General features: G+C 35.8%; 2 protein-coding genes across 6 annotated transcripts; one reads left to right on the forward strand and one right to left on the reverse strand.

Moving 5' to 3' along the window:
- The first annotated feature begins 1,152 nt into the window (after positions 1 to 1,152).
- LOC121868553 (THO complex subunit 7 homolog) lies at positions 1,153 to 4,478 on the forward strand. Its single transcript, XM_042369288.1, has 5 exons — positions 1,153 to 1,261; positions 1,759 to 1,879; positions 2,186 to 2,302; positions 2,707 to 2,902; positions 3,015 to 4,478. The coding sequence occupies exons 1-5, from the start codon at positions 1,252 to 1,254 to the stop codon at positions 3,222 to 3,224; spliced, it is 654 nt and encodes a 217-aa protein (XP_042225222.1). The 5' UTR covers positions 1,153 to 1,251; the 3' UTR covers positions 3,225 to 4,478.
- Positions 4,479 to 5,348: 870 nt separating this feature from the next.
- Positions 5,349 to 20,398, reverse strand: LOC121868554 (protein tramtrack, beta isoform-like). Of its 5 annotated transcripts, none has more exons than XM_042369291.1 (6): positions 20,164 to 20,398; positions 19,202 to 19,295; positions 18,304 to 18,879; positions 15,189 to 16,058; positions 10,333 to 10,428; positions 5,349 to 9,203 (listed from the first exon to the last, which is right to left on the reverse strand). In XM_042369291.1, exons 2-6 carry the CDS (start codon positions 19,280 to 19,282, stop codon positions 8,886 to 8,888), a joined length of 1,941 nt encoding a protein of 646 aa, XP_042225225.1. In that variant the 5' UTR covers positions 19,283 to 19,295; positions 20,164 to 20,398; the 3' UTR covers positions 5,349 to 8,885. The 5 variants fall into 5 exon arrangements, with proteins under 5 accessions (XP_042225225.1, XP_042225223.1, XP_042225228.1 ...); XM_042369289.1 differs by having other exon boundaries at positions 20,139 to 20,397; XM_042369294.1 differs by having other exon boundaries at positions 5,349 to 7,153; positions 20,139 to 20,386.
- Between the last annotated feature and the right edge of the window lie 67 nt (positions 20,399 to 20,465).

A 20,465-nucleotide genomic window follows, 5' to 3' on the forward strand; every position in this document is an offset into this window, starting at 1 on the left:
GTCAGGGTTACTGGTATGTAAATAAATACCAAGAGTACTGAGTAACTTAAGACTGGCTGAATAGATATTAATTGAACACGTGTGACAATATATGAACATTTTTTTTTTATTGGGCACACCACATCCTTGTGCAAGGTGAAGCGTTTACAGCGCCCAACAGGGAAGGATGCTAAGTTCATGCTTGCTTTTATGTCTCATGAGTTAAGTGTGGTAGAAGCGGTACCGTTCTTGCCTCGCAAGCAAGATGTCACGGGTTGTTTGGACTTACTTCCTAGCCCCCATTAGTCCCTGTTCACCTAGCAGTAAAGTAGGTACCTGTTGTAAGTCGAAAGTTGCGAATTCGCATTCAGGGACAAGTTGTTGGAGCTTCCAATAACTTGATGACATAAACCACTGAACTTATTATGGTAACTTGTGTGGGCAAGGGGGTCAGGAAGTACACAACCAAGGGATTGTGGTGTGGGAAGAGGTAGTGCCCTGAAGGATGGTCAAGCTTAGTGCTCAGGGATTCACACAATGCAGGTAAATTTTGAAAATTAATAAAAAAAAGTTGAAACGCTTTGAAGTGAAGGACGTAATACAGGTTACGAAAGGCCTGGGAATCTCATTATTGAAAATTAAGATGACAAATGTTACAATTTTGTTATGTGTAATGTCCTGGTGGTGATCAAATTCAACCTATATAGGACGTACTGTATAATGAAAATGATGTTCAGCTTTTGTCTATAGAAGAGAGCTCCAAATTACGTGTAAGTTCATAGAGGTCCAAACTGGTAGCATGAGGCAGAGTTAAATCTACTTATGATCTGCAATCAACTTGGTGATTGAACAGAAGGCGCGTCATCAAAGGCACCCACACTGGTTATATGATAAATACCCCGAAGGGGGAATTATCGTAGAAAATTTAATAAAAAATATAAGAAACAGTTAGAATGGCATAAAAGGAAATACATTGAATTCTATCCTATATCATTGATGAAGTAAACGTTCATACCTGAGAAAAAATACATATACATTAATATTGTCTAACAAGGAGAAAAATAAGTAAAAATTACTTGATAAATATAATTATAAAAATACATTCAAAGTAATTGGTTAGTTATGGATAATATGAGATACTGTAATACTTTTTTAATGGATGTGTGAATGTGACCCCAGTGTAAACAAGCCACAAGTCGGAGTGGTGAGGAGAGTGAGAGAACTTTTATTACCAAGTAGACAGATAATAACAGCTGCCTTCTTCACAACACAATGGGGGATGGTAAGTACTGCTATTCAAGAGCTACATGAACCAGTACAACTTGTTTATAACCTCAGATATATATATTTATAGAGCTTCAAAAATGGACAAAGTGAAGGGAAGAGTTAGGAAGCAAGATGAATATATATGAGGTTGTGTAGATCTTGCCACACATTTTTAGATTAAGAGATTACATTTTTACCACAACTGATAATATGAGAATGTCTGATAGGCTCTATGAAACTGTTGCACAAAGTTACTAAATTAAAAGTGTTGGTGGTGGTGGCTCGGAAGACCACTTATGGCTATCACCTCAGAGGTCAGTGAAGAATACCATTATAAAGTAAAATACAAAAGATTTTATTAAAGTTAAATTAAAAAATGAGGACAATACTGAACAAGAGAAGACTGGGAGGAAGAACTTGTGAGGTACATTGTATTATTGTATAGAGTGAAGAAAAAGTTGACTATGTGTATTATCGTAATTCTGATATTTTTTTTTTTTTTGTAATTTCCAGAAGAGATAATTAGGCGTCGGTTGATGATTGATGGAGATGGGACAGGTGATGCTCGAGTGATGATGATGTACATGAAACACTTCATTAAATGGTGTTCAACAGAGGAGTCTCCCCAGGAAAGGTATAACATCTGTTCACGATAAATGTTACGTGGTTAGGTTAGGTTAACTTCGGTTAGATTAGGTTTAAGGTTAGATTAGACGAGGTTTAAGGTTAGGTTAGATTAGATCAGATCAAATATTACAAAGTCTAAGTACAAACAGGAGGTTGCTGAATAATAACAACATAATCGCTAAGAATGGTTACAAAATTTATTATCTTAGTTTTAATTTAATTGTATCTCTCTAAGGTTGACGTACATTTCCTGTGATTAGAATAAGTAATACAGTAGTTCTTTCATCGTGCTCCTGCCATTTGTCCTCTCCAGCCAGAACCAGTACGATCGACTCCTCACGCAGCTGGCGGCCATAGAGCACTCGTCCCTCAGGTGGAAGTCAATTGTTGACATGAACCAGGAAGAAATACAACACTACGAGCTGCTCAGGTAAATGTGTCCTATCTGTCTATATATATATCCTGTGTCCTGTCTGTCTGTCTATATATATCCTGTGTCCTGTCTGTCTGTCTCTTCTCTGATTTATGCTCGGTTTTACCTGTTGATGAGTTATTATTAGTAGTCATGAGGGGATAAACACAGTGAAACCTCTTTATAATGGACTTATTTCCTCGTATAATCCATTTTATGGGAGTTTCACATCTAACGAACCCTCGATATAATGGACTTTCTTCTCTGTATAGTTCATTAAATGGAGGTTTCGAGGTTACACTGTAAGTAGAAGTGCCAATTACTGGTTGATATGATACCTGGTAATGTAAAGAGCTTAATATATGACCATTGGTGGCTCATACATTATGTGGATTTATTGATTTTTCTTCTCGTGTTTATAGGGATGAGACCAGCACCAATGTAAAGGAAGCTTGCATTGCTATTGGCTCGGCAAAGCAAGAACTGGAGGAAGCTCGGCAAGTGCGGCGGAACAGGTTAGAATACGATGCACTGGCGAGGCTGATTAAGGAACACCCCCCTCGCTCCGACACGGCTAATAAGTTGGCTCATCTGACACAGCAGCTACATTCTCTTAAGGTGAGGTCGAGGAGTGTGGTGGTTCTTTGTTTACCAGTAGTGAAGGTGATAGTTTCCTGTTGATTGATTATTTTTATGATTTCCTTTGACTTTTTTTTTTTATACCTTACAGTCTAAGAGAGATCAGCTGGAGGAGAAGCTAACTCTACGACGCAAACAGCTGCATGTTCTGGTTACGTCGCTACACGAACTCAAGCAAGCGTTACTCCACGATAATTCTCCTTCACGTGATGATGAGCCGTGTGTTATTGATGAAATTATTGACCTGACAGCTGCCCCTGTTGCTGTAGATTTAACAAGTACATCAATGGACACATCTTAGGTAAACATAGGAACACAGTGTATATGTTTGAGACAAAGGAAGTGTATTTTACCTGTAATTTAGTCATTTTCAACTCTTTAGACCAAAGTGAAATCTGTTTTGTCTACTTTGTTGTTTTGACAAGAGTGAAATATTTAATTGATAGCATTAACCCCATATGTACGGATTCTTCTCCGAGTTGAATAAAATAATCTGGCATTCGATAAATAAAATATTACAAGTGGTCCCCCCCCCCCCAGAAGTGAAGGGATTAATATATCAGATACTGTACAGGTGCAGTAAATGGTATCCCATAATATGGTCTTTGAATAACCATTTTTTTATATTTCCCAAACATAATTAACCAGTACTGTAGGTTAACTAAAAAAAAATAAAAAAATTGTAACTTACAGCCAGAGTACAAATACCTGTACAGGTAAACCCCATTTAATCCCTTCTCTTCGGTACACCTTTTTTAACATTTTATTTGGCATAAATTTGGCTAATGCCAGATGATTTTATTCAGCAGACAGAGATCCCTCCTAACCCATTACAGTAGTTAGGGTACAGTAACTTTGCTGAATGTACAGTAGTCTCACTAACATACTGTAGTTGACAAATTATAGTTTTACTGTTTTTTTTTCTGTATACTGTATTAAACATTACCTCACTATATTGTACTTGGAAAATATGCAGTACAGTACAGTATATATTTTTTCAACCAAACTTGACACAACGTAGATACAGTACGCCCCAAGAATTAACTACTTACTGTGCACTCATTACATAGGTATGTCTTTACATCAATTTGCTGTGCATTTCACTATTATGTAGCTTCATTATTTCATCCTTTACATCTGGTATTTTTTTGACACAACTTTGCTTCACAAAACTGGGAGGACAGAGGTGGATGTCTGATGACTCTCTTGGGAGATCCGAGACTGACTTTGTTTTGTCTCCTCCAGTGATCTACTGTTAATTTTAATTTAATTTGATATATTTTGTACATACAGTACTGTACAAATAAATACCGAATATATACAAAATTTTATATTGATTCACTTTGTATATTCTTTTTTGGATAATGTTAATAGAGCTAAAAATGCCTGTTATGATAATACTGTACCTGCATATGAGAGGCAAAAGGTACCTCACATAATTTTCACGGTAACATGTTCTGTACTACATTATGTGCACCTGTAATGTTGCAGTTATTTTATAATTAATGTACAGTACCGTGAGTATGAAGATTTCCATTAAAAATGTTTAAATTTATGAACCATCATTTTTCTTAATTTAATAATATATTTCATCTGTATATAAATAAGGTTATTGACATCAAAATGAAAAACAACAATCAGATCAACGAAATGTTTATTTTAATAGTTTACATAAAGCCCATTACCTGTATTTTATTTTTAAAAAGTAATATACACGTACTGTGCTCCTTTACGCACTCACTCGTCAAATTTTAAAGCCTGCATCATATAATTACAAGAATAAATTAATAGAATATGGTGTTTTTATATAATTTACAATGATCTAATTTTTACACTATTTGGCATTTTGTCTAGTCTATACTGTATGCAAATGTTTACAGAAAGGAAACATACCCATGAATGAACAGTGGTGAACATATGATGACCCAGACCACAGTACATTACTTATAAACTTCTCAAGTTTATGACAAGCATTTAAATAGGCAACTACCAAACAGAGAGGTACTACTGCCTGGGAAGATATTGGAAGCATAATGTGTTGTCTATGGTAGACCCTGTTGCCACATGGCATCACGAAAATTGTGACCAAGTCCCGGGTTGCTTATCTGACTTTCTGCCTCATTTACACACAATTGCAGGGTCTCATTGTTTCTCTTAACATTGACAACACAACATACATATATTGTTTCTCACTCTTGATCTTTTGTTTTATTTTATTTCTTCATGGTTCTTTATTATTATTATTATTGCATTGATGATGATATTATTATTATCGTTATTTTAATTTTGCTTATCTGAATTATTATTATTATAATTATAATTATTATTATTATTATTATTATTATTATTATTATTATTATTAAATTTTTGCCCCCTAGGCCCCGATGTGGGTCAGTGACTTGTGCCCGGGTGGGCTAATCCCTGTAAAAAAAAAAAAAGTGCATGGATAGTGAAATCACATCAAATCAAAGCACTTCTATTAGAGCATTATTGGTGCAATGTTCACCTTGACACTGTAAGGTAATGTACTAACAATCTAGTACCGTAGTTATAAAAAATGGACCTCAGGGATCGTTAAGTTGTTAATCTCGTCCATAGTCTTGTTGCCTTCCTTAACAATAAAACTAATTGTAGATCTGTAAATATAAACTGTAAACTTTTAACAAAATGCCTAGAATAATGTATTTTTCTTCAATGATCTTTTGAGTTCTACTACATTCACACAAAATATAATAATGGTGGATGATCAACTAATTTACACATTTTTAGTGATTTTTGCAATTGTAATGGCATCCAGGCAAGAGTGTGATGTTGTAATGATGCAATGAGAAGGTTTTATGTTTACCATTATGCAAGAAGTTAAATTTTTACCTAATTTACATGTGGGAGAGTAATGGTACCACAACCGTAACATTAAAGGCTGTTAAATTTTATGTTATTTGAGAACAGTGTATTTGTAGAAGGCTGCACAGAGTCAGTTCAGGCAACTTCAATTGGCTATAACTTACAACTAGTTTAAGGATTATTGTTTGTAGTAAAATGTAACTGTCAAACATTCTCTTAAGTTAATAAGATTAATTCTAAGTACAAATGGTTCAACTGTGTAGGTAAACAAACTGGGTGTTGCAAATAAAACAATCTATTTCTATGATTGTGCCATGCTGTAATACATACTTCAAACTTAACATGATGAAGATGTTCTAAAAATGTTCCTCCTAAAATTAATATAAGCAAATAGACAAATGAAAATATCAATGAAAGATGCAAAATAATCGTTGCCAGCATCCTTGTCCGAACTCTTGTACCTCAGTAATGAGTAATACATCTCACACTAATGACCATCACCATCATCACTGTTTTACAGCCATTTTCCTTGCTTGCGTGGATAAGTGCTAAAATAAGTGCAACTTAATTATAATACTAAAATATAAGTTGAAGTCGGTGAATAAGTGAGGCTTGCATCACTTGCCCCCACTATGTACTTAGAGGAGTCATTTATCAGTTATGTAAGAATTATTAATTGAACAAAAATACTTAATACTGTAAGACTGAGTATAACCTTAACACAGTCAAACAAGTGCTCCAAGTTGTATCCAGTTTACAATTGCTGAACACATAATACAGTTCATTAACACTAAACAGATCCAATACCACAGATCCATGCATTAAATGTATCACTTATGAATACAAAGGACACATTATTAACAAAACTTCTTGAGATTCAGACAATTCTCTCAAAATATCCACATAATAATCTCATGTACACTGTACTGTATCAAAATTTAAAAATATATTAAAAATACATAAATGAATCTAATCATCTCAATAACTTAATCATAAAATGTGAAGACAGTAGAAAACAAATGACAAATTAAAGATCAGAAATTTGTACCGAGTGTTGAAATTTCACCAATGGGACTGATGATAGTAGGGCTGAGATAATGTAATGTCTCTACTTCTGTCTTGTTTGTGTTTTAGATAGATCAAGGGACACAAACCTAGAGTGAGGGAGAGGTGCCATATAAATGTAGAAAGTGACTTGAAATGGTAAAAATAAGTCAAAACACACACTTACAAATATCCTAAACTTACACATTCATGCAGTATATACACCGATTCTTCGGAGAACCACCAGTCATCATTTCTAAAATGTAAACTGATTGATTTTCTTGATAAATCAGATGACTAATTTTTCTCCTTGCAGAGTCATAACCTGCATCCTAAATTAACCTGAAAAGAAGAATTGTAAAGCAGATTGAGAGAGAAAATACCCAAGACATTAATCATAAATATGGTGACATAAACAACAGTCATTATGGATGGTGATACAGTGACAGACTGCTTAAGAAAGTCAGGTAAGACACAGTAAAATCACTTATAGTATCAACCAAGGATAAAAAAATGAGCAAGCAAATTTTTTCTGGAAGTTATCTGGTGAAAAGTCCCGAAAGCAATTTTTTTTTTCAAGTTGCTGCTATCATGACCGAGTGGTGGGTGTTACACTACACTCTTAATCTATCGTATCTTTATTATACGGGATAGAAAGGTGTTTTTGGTGCATATAACCACATGCTGCCCTGTGTACTATAGCCCCATACAACTTCGACAAACATGCAACAAAAGCAGATCGTTACAACAAAACGGTCCATAAAAATATCTCGTGTTAGTACATTAACTTGCAATTATTCCCCCCCTGGATTATAATCTTCACTAGATTTCAATGCTGGGGAATTCTGTAATATTCAATCTATAACTAATTCAATTAATCACTGATCTTGCTTTGTATCCCCCCCTCCACACACCCTGCATCTGGCCTAACCTGTCCATCAGGTTAAATTCATTTGTTTTTGTTAAATTATGGTTATTTTTCCATTATACCATTTGACTGTAATTAGGTGATGCAGATTGCTTCATTTTATACATTAACTGATGGTCTAGAAGCAGTTAAGAGCGATAATGATAACCTCATGTGATATAACTTAACTGATGATTAGGTAAATACTCCTGTATGATGAAGTGAGAAAAAATATATGCATACACATCCTGGAACTACCTTTAGAATCTACGCCCCAGCTTATTTCATCTGAAGATTAATCACCCTAATGCTAACCTAACCTAACTTGACCTTCATCTTTACTAACTTGACCTTCATCTCTGCTAACTTTATCTGGATATATATTAAGGTCATGCTGCTTCATGTTACACTTTAGAGATGTTTTATATGAACATAAGTGACAAGAATAGCATTTCACCCCAGAATGAGTCAAGTTATGAAATCTCAGGTTAGACGTTGTCCTGCCGTGATAGGAGCAGCGTTGACAGGCATAAGGTTCTTCTCCCAAGTGAATTAAAGTGCGATGATGAAGGCATGACTGTTTATCTGTCCCATAAGAACACTTGGCACAACTATTTAGCTTCTCAGCAAGATGGGAACTATTGTACTTCTTGAATGTACTTTGACTCTTAGTTTTGTAAGGGCATAAGTGAAAGTGATGGGTTTTTATCATCAGTATGAGTATGTTGGTGTCTTCTAATGTGTAATAAAATGGCTGTGGTATATGGACAATGATTGCAAGAGAAGGGAGGTGTCCATCCAAATTTGAGTTGTGTTTTTGATCTAACAGATCAAAGATGGCATGCAAACAGGTGACGTTTTGAGTGAATTAAATTGTCTTTTTAACGCTCCTTTTGTTTTACTTCTATAAGGACATTGATTACAAGTAAATGGCTTCACTCCTGTATGGATCCAATTGTGCTCTTTAAGATGGGCATTTTTGTGGGAAGAAAAAGGGCAATGAGAACAAGAACGACATTTCTTTACTGTTGCAGTTTCTCAGTGATTCTGGGAATATTGGATTAAATTTGAGACATTCTTTTCTGTTTTTGTAAAGAACCTGTCTTGGATATCAGCCTTGGTGTTTTCTTGTAGTAATATCTTGGCTTCCTTTTGATGTGTCTTTGTTTACCAAAAATTAAAAGGTACTTCCTCACTTAAATTTATATCTATGTCAGTATCTTCTTGGTTGGACAAGAAACTGGAATAATTTATGGCTGTATTTCTGTGTTTATCTTGTGTGCTGAGGTTACTGTGATGTGCTTGTGGATCATCCAACACACCAACTGAAGCATATGTGTAATCAACCGGATGATCAGAGACACTTGGGGAGGTGCAGTCATTGGGATGCGAGTCTTCAACTTTGGATTTGTAATGACTGGTTGAACAATTGCCAGGATTGTTCTCCAGCTCGTTAACCTCTGGACCCATGTCTGCTATCACAACCTGAGTGTAGACAATATAAATATCTGTATCTTCTACTACATAAAGAACAATAATTAACCAAACACTAGTGATAATTCAGTATGATTTTGGCTTTACACAAAATAAAGTACAGTACATTACCATCCTATATTCTGTGTGCCCAAGTTCTACTACCGCACCCAGCACGTGAGGATGCAAATGACAAAGTGAATGATTTAGTGAAGAGTGCTTAATGCATTATAATAAGTTAGTAACATAATGTATGTGTGAATATACTGGAACCCGCCTGAAGTTGTTAAGGGGCTACACACTGTAGACAGTTTCTGTTCCTCTGCATCATCTTTTCAGGTACCGTATGTTTCTGAGGAAGGATTTTAGATTGAGGGGGACATTTGGCCCAGACAATTGTAAGGTCTCAACCTAATAAAATGTCTCATAATGAACACCATAGTGTGAGTGAGGTACACCCAGTGCATAAACGCTGCAAATAAACCAATTTATTGATAATTATAATTATGTCCCAAATGAATGGTGTAGTTTTCAATTAACATATTAACAACTACCAGATGACAGAGTATGTACATGATTTTTATTTTTATTTTTAATTTTACACCATAAAAGCCTTTTCCAGACTTGAGGCAAGATGACCAAACCGATGCTGAGTCTGTGATTGTTAGCATTCAGTAGCTGGAGTTACCTCACTACCTTGGCACGATGCTGGTCCATCAAAGAATTGTTCCACCATTATTCAGCAGCTAATAGGTTATTCCATTACTACTCCTCCAAGTGGCAAAATCTGGAACAGATTATTTACACTAAGCTACAGATTCACACATTTATTATGGATCTTTGGAAGGTGTGTACACATTACTGGATATGATGATATTGTATTTCAATCTATTAGTACAAAATATGCTCCTTGTACAGTACACTAGTCTTTGTACACTCAGACAAAAAAGTAATACACCATCATGTATGTCTGCTGATACTGATTTACATTTTATGGACAAGCATTTTGCCAGGGTGATGAGATACACTACAGTACAGTACTGGCTGGTGAACAATACTACACAGCATTGAGCACTTGTCTGGCTACCCTGCACCAATGGAGAAAAAGGTTGGAAAGACTGACAATACATCATCCACTTACCCTCGGATTAAGTCTTTTTCCCTCTGATGTCATAACCGTGGCTGCAGAGACTTTACTGGTGACTTTAGTCTTTGGATGCATGTCAGCAGTGTGTGTCTGGGATGAATATAAATTTACATCAGTTATATCCAATGCTGAAGAGGCACTTATAAAAATATATTATGATACACTTGAGATGATCAATTGTTTTCCCCCTTTAAAGGTTTTTCTCACAGGAAGACAAGGTGATGAAATAAACACATGTATCTATTAGGTTGTCTGGTGGTACTGAGTAGGTGTTGTCAAGGTGATGGTGTGTGTGTGTGTTTATGGAGGGAAAAGCACACTGAGTTTGTAAGCTTAAATAGATTAAGAATTTCTTACTAAATGACAATATGTTGGTGCATTTGTTCCCTACCCTCTTTCACATCTCTTTACATCACTTCACCGGTCCGCAGATAGAAGTCAGTGACGTTCTATAAGGTATTGTGTAGTAAAACCTTAAACATATAACATGCTTGTAGTCAGAGGTAGTGAGGGAGCTGTGTATTTTACATTCTTAGTCTGGTTACTATAGCGAGTTCCAGCCACTGTACCAGGTGGATTGTCGGCAACTGTACGTCACCCACTCACGTCATCCTTCTTTCCTGTTTACCATTCCCACGATACATAATAATCTTCAAAAGACAGCATGATTAACTTTATAAATGGTTAATCTGCTCTTCTTTTGATCAACCGTCCTTCATTCTCAAATAAATGTCGTGTGGGGGAAGAATAGTATATAACACCTCACAAGACACAGAGACTTCCTATTCAGCTTCTCATTTCCTGGCTGCCATTTAATATTTCCACACATAAAAGAGAGAAGAGAAAAATATCTACAGTGTTTATGTATACAGTACATTATTATTAAGGAGTTTACACATTATCACCAAGTAATATAAGAATATCAATATCCTATTCATCATCATAGTTTTACAGCCTCTTGAACCCTTGCCTTGTGGGATTTCTTTCAAGCCTCGTGTAATGCCTTAAGAACTGTACTGTATAGTCACCCACAAAAATCCTGTCACCTCTCCTCCTGATTTTAAGGTTCCTGTTTATCACGGGTGCTAAAATATAAATCATTAGGGTTCTCGAGTAGAAATAAGACCTTGTATAAACATCAAGGGGAGAGTGGTATGTGATGTATAGTGTGTGAGAGAGAAGTGATGAAAATACATGTATACAGACAGACTATTGCTTAAATAGAAAATAAAATAAAGCTGCGTATAGAATTTATTCCAAAAAAGACAAAACACTGCCGACATTTAACGACAACTGGCGAAAGGATGGGTCCAAGTTCTTCTCTAATACTAATAATTTTATTGGTAAAACATCTACGGCTCTCGTTGGTATAATACAGGATTGGATTTGCCAGCCCACATTCCTTGACTAGATGAGGGTTACATTAAGCCCCAATCAGGTCATCCTCTCCCTTGTTTATATAATAAATATGAGAATGATAATCTCAATACAGATACACAGGTACAACCATAAATTGGGTAACACCATCCATTCCTTTAATCAAAACACAGGATATGTACAGTAGCTAAAACAATTACTGTACTGTATCTGTGCAGGTGGGGGTCGATATTCTCCCAAATTTACTTGTGACTAGTGACAGCCGTCATATACATGTACCAAAATTTATCATCCATTGTCTCATAGTGTTTCCCACAAAGTATGCACAAATAGTTGTTTTAGCTACTGTACAAAACAATGTTTGAGTGTTGTTGGTCTACACAGTACAGTATACCACAATTTGTAATGACGAGAAATTCTTTACAGTAGATTAAGAACATCAAGACGTAATATCAAAATTATTCACACCAAATTATGAAAATATACATATATTTACACTAATAACACATAACTGGAAAAGCATACAAGATACACAGTTGGGAATACTTGACGACACGAATGGGATAAATACAAACACAGACTGCACCGTGGAAAATATCACCCACTCATTGCTAATTAAAATATTATTGATTTACATTAGCAGCGTTTAATGTTGCAGTCCTTCTTAGCGATGTATTTGGTCGCACGTGAGCCGAGCGAGAGGAGGTTAGGCCATTACTGCGGATGATACTGTACCTATATATGGGAAGACTGGGTGAGCATCTTCCTGTATTTTCTGGTCTAATACACCTTTGTGTTCTTTTGTGGATTTTATGAACTGTATTAAAATTGGCATCCTTGTAGTGAAGGGGTTAATAGCAGTCATGACCATCTACAAATGAGAGTAAAATGTGAGTGTACAGGAGACATTAACAGTATTTGAGTGTACAGGAAACATTAACAGTGTTTGAGTGTACAGGAAACATTAACAGTGTTTGAGTGTACAGGAAACATTAACAGTGTTTGAGTGTACAGGAAACATTAACAGTGTTTGAGTGTACAGGAGACATTAACAGTATTTGAGTGTACAGGAGACATTAACAGTATTTAAGTGTACAGGAAACATTAACAGTGTTTGAGTGTACAGGAAACATTAACAGTGTTTGAGTGTACAGGAAACATTAACAGTATTTGAGTGCACAGGAAACATTAACAGTGTTTGAGTGTACAGGAAACATTAACAGTGTTTGAGTGTACAGGAAACATTAACAGTGTTTGAGTGTACAGGAGACATTAACAGTATTTGAGTGTGCAGGAAACATTAACTGTATTTGAGTGTGTAAATATCATAATACAGTATGTCTTATCAAACAAAATAATCACCAGGTGTCCAAAAAAAATATAGGCATACCTGTACTGTATATTTTGCCAAACTAAATGCACACCTCAATTTAAACGTGACCTTTTTTTTTAATAAGTTTGTTGCTAATCTGATAATGTTTTAATCCCCAAAGACAAGTACTGTACTGTATATAAAACCTGATAATTTACCTAATGAAGAAAAGGAGCCATAGATCACCCGAGGCACTTGGGTGTACACTGACGACAACACCAGTTATATTTCTTAAGGTAATCGTGGTTGAATGGCGTGACTTAATATCTGTTTGTCTCTCTAACTCATCGCTCGATTATGACAAAACTGGCGTCAAAAGATAGAAAATTTAGTCTAGATTAAGGATATGGAAATAAATCTTGAATCACTGGGGTATAAAGTGATTTTGTGTGTAGTTGCCTCTCATGCACTCTCTTTTGTTTGCCAGTGATCAAGCTCACCAACAGTTTGGGATGGGATAGATTTGTCTAATTTTTGGTAAAGTTGAAGACATGAGAAACTTAACAGGTGTAGCATAGAGACAACGAGACATAATCACCACAAAATACTACATCATCTGATGTGCGTATAAAAATGGTCATAGCACTGGACATTACCATCATATAAAATAAATCCTCTTTAGTGTATGTATAATACAACAGTAGCATCTGACATTACCATCACTACAAAATATATTCCATTTGATGCGTACATAGAAACACACAGACATAGACCTATCTTAAATTCATCATTTATTGTGTACAAGAAACAAGAGAATTCAATTGGCAAACCAAACCTTAAATAATTATCCATTACACAAAGTCAAGGGAAAGAGGGCCATGTCTCATGAAGAGTCAAGAGTTAGGTGAATATCATGAGCTAAAAATATTTACTGTACCAATCCTGATAAAAATGAGCCAAAAAAAAAAATCTTGATAAATGTGAAACAAAAAACCACATTCTTGATAAAAATGAGAGAAAACCACATTTTTTATTAACATGTATAAGACATTTAAATACCTAAAATTGTCAACAACATTTTAATAAACATGATTCGATCTCTAATGAAGTCGATTATGAAATGTCCCTTAGCTACTACCCCTTCCACTAGAGCAGTGCTTTTCAAACTTTTTTTTACTGCGACCCACAGCCAGAACAACAATTTGAATTGCGACCCATTAAACCTAAGTGTAATGATATGAAATGAGTAAATCAAAGACAAACACTGTTCACAATTTTCCTTTATTTAGCATCGACAAAATTCATGTAAATTTCTCATGATTACGGGGGAAAAACTACGATTACGAATTTTTCTACGCAAAACGGATAACATGAGAGGTAAAGAAAGAATCAGGAAATGCTCTCCTTGCAGTCGCTTCCTAGACTGTGGAGTGTACATTACAATAACCAAGCCTAAATTATGGTGCATTTATTTTTTTTCTCATTTATTTTTGCGACCCATTTTTATTTTGCGACCCAATTTATTTATTTCGCGACCCACTGAAGGGTCGGGACCCATAGTTTGAAAACCCCTGCACTAGAGTATACAGTATAATTCAATATCTCCTGTCGGTGGATACGTAGGTCTTTATATTGGGGTGCTAGGTCAGTAGACGGTAAAAGTAGGAATACCTGGTAGATATGAGGCGATTCTAAGTCTTTTGTCCCTTGTGTTAAAGTTTGCCAAATCTCAGAAAGGACCCTTGGGTAACTTAAAGCTCAAAATTCTAAAGTAGTCTTGTAAAATCTCTGGCTTGTGTAGTTAGCCTTCCATACATGTATAAAGGGGTATCTGGGTGTCTGTCTACAAAGCCTTAACCTACGAGGGATTCACCTAAATTTTACATCCTGTTTGATCCTAATGGCACGCACAGTACAGTAAATTCACAATACCGTACAGCTAGTTAGTTAAAATCCCTTGGAGTCAATCGTGTTCACCCTAGTTGAAAGGTTTGACACTTGCTTAATGAAAGTGAGCACGACCAACCATTAGTTTGATTGGTGGCTTCATCACACAGCACACTCAGCCATATCTGAAATCTTACAGCTAAATGTTCTAAAACGGGTTTGGAAATCATACAATAAGGTAAATCTAGCAACAATCATTATGTGAGTAAACTACCTTTCTGGAAGAGGTGCAAGTGTTGCTATCCTTCCTGGGTCTTCCTCTTTTAGCAGTTTTCTTAGTGGTGTACGACAGACGCTTCGAGTTCTTCTGTACAGCTCCAACTTCGGCGCTGCCACCGGACGCTTCCAGTACCTCCTTGCCTTGCCTGATCTTTGGCTTATATTTACGTTTTGTGGATGTCACATGCTTCGAGCCATTTGGTAGAGCTCCAACTTCACCTCTGTTACCGGACACTTTGAGCGCCGCCACACATTTACGTTTCTTAAAGTATCCTCGAATTATTGGTCGACATCCGCGCCATTTATGTTGTACAGTTTTTATACGTTTTTCACTACTCTGATTCACTGAACCGTCATCCGGCAAGGGCACTTTTCGTGGGCGTCCTGGTTTTCTTTTAACCGGTACCTCTAGAGTGACAATTGGTTGTACATTTTCTTCCACAGACAAGATTTTTTCATTGGCACTGGTATTCGTAGAGTCACCATTACGACTGCACTGTTCTATAGATCCCGATCCAAACATCTCATTAGTATCCAAGTTGTCACCCGAATTAAAGGCGCTGTTGAATCTTATGTCACCGTCACCATTATTCAAGTGAAAAGAATCGGACGTGCCACAGTTCGGTTGTGCATTACATTCAAGTGTGTCGCCTGTATTCAAAATGACGTCACTCGCTTCCCTTCTATGATGCCTATTGTCTATGGTATGTTCTGCTGTGTTGGAGTCATAACCGTGATTACCGGTATCTGTGAGGAGAAACCCGCTGATGGTGTTTCCTAAAATGATGTCAGTGCTGTCTATACTGTGGTCTTCTAGCAAGGAATCACTGAGTTCATGTTTCACTTGTATCTCCTCTCTCTCAAACTGAAAGTTATAACATAATATTAGGATCTTGTAATTCAACAGTAACAATAATAACAAGAAGATTAGCTGTGTTATTCAATTAAAAAAAAAATATTGTGTAATTCAATTTTAAAAATATAGTACAGTAGTCCCTTCCAAATGCCACACATAATGTTTGCTTCTGAAAACTCATGGCATTAGCAAACTATTGTTTCAATGGAAGATAAGAGGATGCATTCCAACCCCCTCCACTAAATCCCATTTATATACATACAGTAGAATGTTGATTTAAAGCAATTCAATTTAAGAATATTGGATTAAAGCGAATCTTGCCTATTTTGCGAGAGTCAATCTGGCACATCATATTTTAAAATTTGCGCCTAATGTTTCTCTGGGCACGCTACACTGTTCTAAGGGCAAAGCTGTACTGTAAATGTACTCAAAATAATGTACTAAATGATTATTAAAATTTTTCTCTAGTGCAAACTATAGCATGTTTAAATTCAAATTATATTCTCCCCATCACTTCTGTGACATTTTATAAGCAAAGAACATAAACTCAAGCTAAAGGACATAAATAAACAAATAAATAATTCACTAGACCTTTGGTCCCAAATGTCAAAAATGTCACTTCCTTACCCCCCCCCCCCATCTTCCCAGCCAGGGTTTGGTGTTTTAGGCTTAAAGTTTTTATCTCATATAATGTCACAGACTAAAGTTAGGAGAATATAATTTGTATTGCTGGAATCCTTGCAAGATAGCCAATAATTTGAATATAAACGTCATTTATTTTGCTCAAGAGGTAAAATTTTTTGCTCTTTTAATAAAATTCTTAAATTACAACTAAAATCTGTATGTCTAATGCGAGCTATAGCATGTTTATATTCAAATTAATCACTATCTTATAAGAATTCCAGCAATGTTAACTAAATTCTTCCATGTCAGTTCAGTGACATTTTATAAGAGAAAAACTTAGTCACTCTTAAGGACAGATAAATAAATCAGCACTAGACCTTGGCATCAACTGTCAAACATATCACCTCACCTCCCTCCCCCACCATTTTCCTAGCCAGTAAATACAGTAGACCATTTCTCATCTCTTTATTTTAGCTGTGTTGATTTATGAATGTTTGTTTTAACATAATACTACAAAAAAACAATGTTTTGTTTATTCTAGGAGATGGGGTGAGGCACATCTGGGTAGAGACCCAGTCTTTTCAGTATTTTGTGTTTCTCTCAAGTACCAAACTAAATTATTCAATTGAAACAACACTTCGATTTAGTGCGAATTCAGTGCGAATTCGGTTTAAAGCGACCTCTCTTGGAACTTATCTCAAGTTATATCGACTATGTTCTGCTGTACCAGTATAGTATATTGTACATGAACTGTACAGGCATACAAAAAGTCAAATACTTTGCATTCTGGGAAATTTATGAACAGTCAATAGTGGGTTAAATGCAATAACATACACTTCTTTTGTTCAGCACAAAAAATAAGTTTCATAAACTTTTTGTTTTTGATTCAAACTGTACTTGTTTATTTCTTACAACCCAAAACACTAGGCTTACCAAACAGTGTGTAAATTTATATCTTCAGGTATGACAGGTTAGTAAAATATGGAGTGAACTTCTTTAACACAATGTGATGGAGGGAATAACAGCAAGAGAACCTCATATCTCTGTGGTCAACCTTAACACATATCCAGGAGGGGAGGGGGGGGGATACAGATGTACCACAAGTGACTATAGTAGCATAAACAATGTATGGAAGAGCTTCAATCAGAATGTGCAGTGCCTGGTGTGAAATGGGCTCTTAAATTCTTGATTGGATTTTTTTTCTTCTTACATATTTTCTGGATCTCCAAACCAATTTCTTTTTTAAATCATTCATATATAAGCCACTCATAGTATTTGCAAATATTTTATGATAAAAGGCAAATCATTCGCCTGCAAATTCAGCATTACAGAGGCCAGCATTTGAGGAAAAATTGTATAAGTTACCTGTACTGTATGTATTTCTCCATCTGAGGTGTATATGGGGGCAAAAGATATAACTGCGAGGAAACATAAAACTGCACATACTGTATACAGAAATTTAGTTCAACATTCAATGGGACAGAATTAAACTCATAGAAAAGTGTAAATCAAAATGACCCCAGCTACCTTCCTGTCTACATGGTGGTACATACAGTACATGTGATCTCTACAAGTTATAAAATTTTCTTAATTAACATAAAATACAATAGAATAAAATGTCCTTTATTACCTCATCAAGAGATTCCTCGGGTTCTACATCAGCTAACTGTTGGCAGACTGCCCCAAACTTTGCTAAACTGATGGCAGAGCCCGGCACAATGCTCGGATGAATTACTTGCGATTGTCTTGGTCGTTTGACTTGTTGGCACTGGTTATCTAGGTCATCCATCATTCTCTTGGTGCTCTCTCTTCCTTGCTGTATAATACCAGTCCTCATGTTTTGTTTCTGTTTACATGGTGACTGAGCATTAGCATGTCTGTTTGTTAAATCCCTGTTAATTTCCGTGTCGCTCTCCTCATCTGAATCCTCCGACAGACCTTTCACCTTTAAAACAGTGGCTGTGTGTAATACACCACCAAGGCTCTTCTGGAAAATATTTACCTCTCCACAATACATGTATGAGAGGATAGCTTCAAAGTGAGAAGCTTTGATATCTGCCAGGACAATCATGGGTTGTTTGATAGTAAGTTGACTATCAAGCTGATAAAAAATCTGCTCAAAGTAGGTACTTGAAGCTGCCAAAATTATCTTGTGGACTGGAAAGAAGCGTCCTTCACACATTACTGTAGCATCACAGTACTGTTCCTGGAAATAGTACACAAAATATATCAATCAATGAGAATAAGCATGGAGTGTCTATATGTGGCTGCCAGAGTTCAAGGCCATTATAGCTCAAACCAAAGGACTCGAAGCTGTGCACAATGTTAACGCTACCAGTGTGCTAGCAGCTCAGAGAATGATTTCACTCCAATACAATGAACAAGTAACCATTCTGTAGTAATCTTAATCATCCAAACTATTGTACTGTACTATTACTGTACTCCACACCTGTAATTATCTATAACTCACAGGTAACGAATCAATAACCCCATAGGCTGTACACACACACACACACAGTTAATCTTACCTTATGTCTGATGCCTGATAACATGTGTACGATGGTGGGGTGATGGTCGTTCCACCTAAGACATAGACTCGTCTCGTCCATGATTGCTTCTCTCCTAAAACATAAACAAAATAATCACTGAACATTTCCTTTACAATATGAATGAGTATTGGCCCAAGAGCTACTCATTACTGCCAGTGTAAACGAAACAAAATTACAACGCTAGTTATATTCATGGTCGTCACAGAACACTTGGTAGTTTGTGATGAATAAAAATAGAAATTGTGGAGTAGTGATAAATGCCTTGTAAAAATCTAAATACTTTCTCACTTCATGTAAATCCCAAAACGTACAATATCCGGTGGGAAGTGTTCAGTTAATTAAAAAGAGTTATGTCGCTCGCTGGTTGGCACGTCAACCTAACCTAACTAATGTTATTTTGATATTCTAGAGGCGAGAAATTTTTTTTACGTTGGTAATATTGGAGCAGATGGCCAACACCAGAAGGATTTGCTCAATTTTGTTTATTTTGGTATAGTTATCATTTTGGTCATCTGTGGAATATTAGGAATTTAGGTTAAATATAATTTCTGGGTTCTGTGGCTAAGTTAGGTTAGGTTAGGTTGGGTTGGGTTGATTAGGTTAGGTTAGGTTAGGTTAGGTTAGGTTAGGTTGATTAGGTTAGGTAAGACCAAAATCATTCAATGCCACGTCAAGAGCAGTAGGAAAAACATGACTGAAACAATTATTTTACCCCTGGATCTTCTCACTTGGTTTTACACTACCATGTTTAATATTCCCAGATAACAAATATAAATAAATGAAATAGCCAAAGAGGTTAATTTAGTAGTAGTGTATATATATATATATGGAATACATTAGATACATTATAATAATTAACACAAAAAAATTTCCACAAAAACACCAAGAAAATATATATTAATTCCTATCTACTCACCACAGCTCACGTTATATTAAGTTACCTCAGGTGATTTATTCTATGTAGGGTGAAATACTATCCATATGGTTATTCCCAACAGATTAACGGCCAGTGTTTGACGCTGTAGTGAAGTATAAACTTTATCTCTCTTGTTGCAATAGAAAGACTGATAAGTATTTTTAAACCTTCACCTGGCGACCACACCCAACGACCAGTCTACTACTATACCGTCTTTACTATCATTATTACTCTTATTTTGACATGAGATATGATTTAATGTTTTATTTATATAGATATATTTTTTGTCTATTATTGGATGTATTGATTATTATAATGGTTTTGGTT

This window comes from Homarus americanus, unplaced genomic scaffold, assembly GCF_018991925.1.
Source record: "Homarus americanus isolate GMGI-L3 unplaced genomic scaffold, GMGI_Hamer_2.0 scaffold59495, whole genome shotgun sequence".
In the NCBI taxonomy this organism is placed as follows: domain Eukaryota; kingdom Metazoa; phylum Arthropoda; class Malacostraca; order Decapoda; family Nephropidae; genus Homarus; species Homarus americanus.

What these genes read in the sequence shown, in the direction of transcription:
- LOC121868553 (XM_042369288.1), top strand. An exon ending in CAACACTACGAGCTGCTCAG is followed by an intron (nt 2,303 to 2,706) that starts GTAAATGTGTCC and finishes TCGTGTTTATAG; the next exon opens with GGATGAGACCAGCACCAATG. An exon ending in AGCAGCTACATTCTCTTAAG is followed by an intron (nt 2,903 to 3,014) that starts GTGAGGTCGAGG and finishes TATACCTTACAG; the next exon opens with TCTAAGAGAGATCAGCTGGA.
- LOC121868554 (XM_042369291.1), bottom strand. Translation starts at nt 19,282, where the DNA reads ATGGACGAGACGAGTCTATGTCTTAGGTGGAACGACCATCACCCCACC. An exon ending in TATCAGGCATCAGACATAAG is followed by an intron (nt 18,880 to 19,201) that starts GTAAGATTAACT and finishes TACTATTTCCAG; the next exon opens with GAACAGTACTGTGATGCTAC. An exon ending in CCGAGGAATCTCTTGATGAG is followed by an intron (nt 16,059 to 18,303) that starts GTAATAAAGGAC and finishes TATAACTTTCAG; the next exon opens with TTTGAGAGAGAGGAGATACA.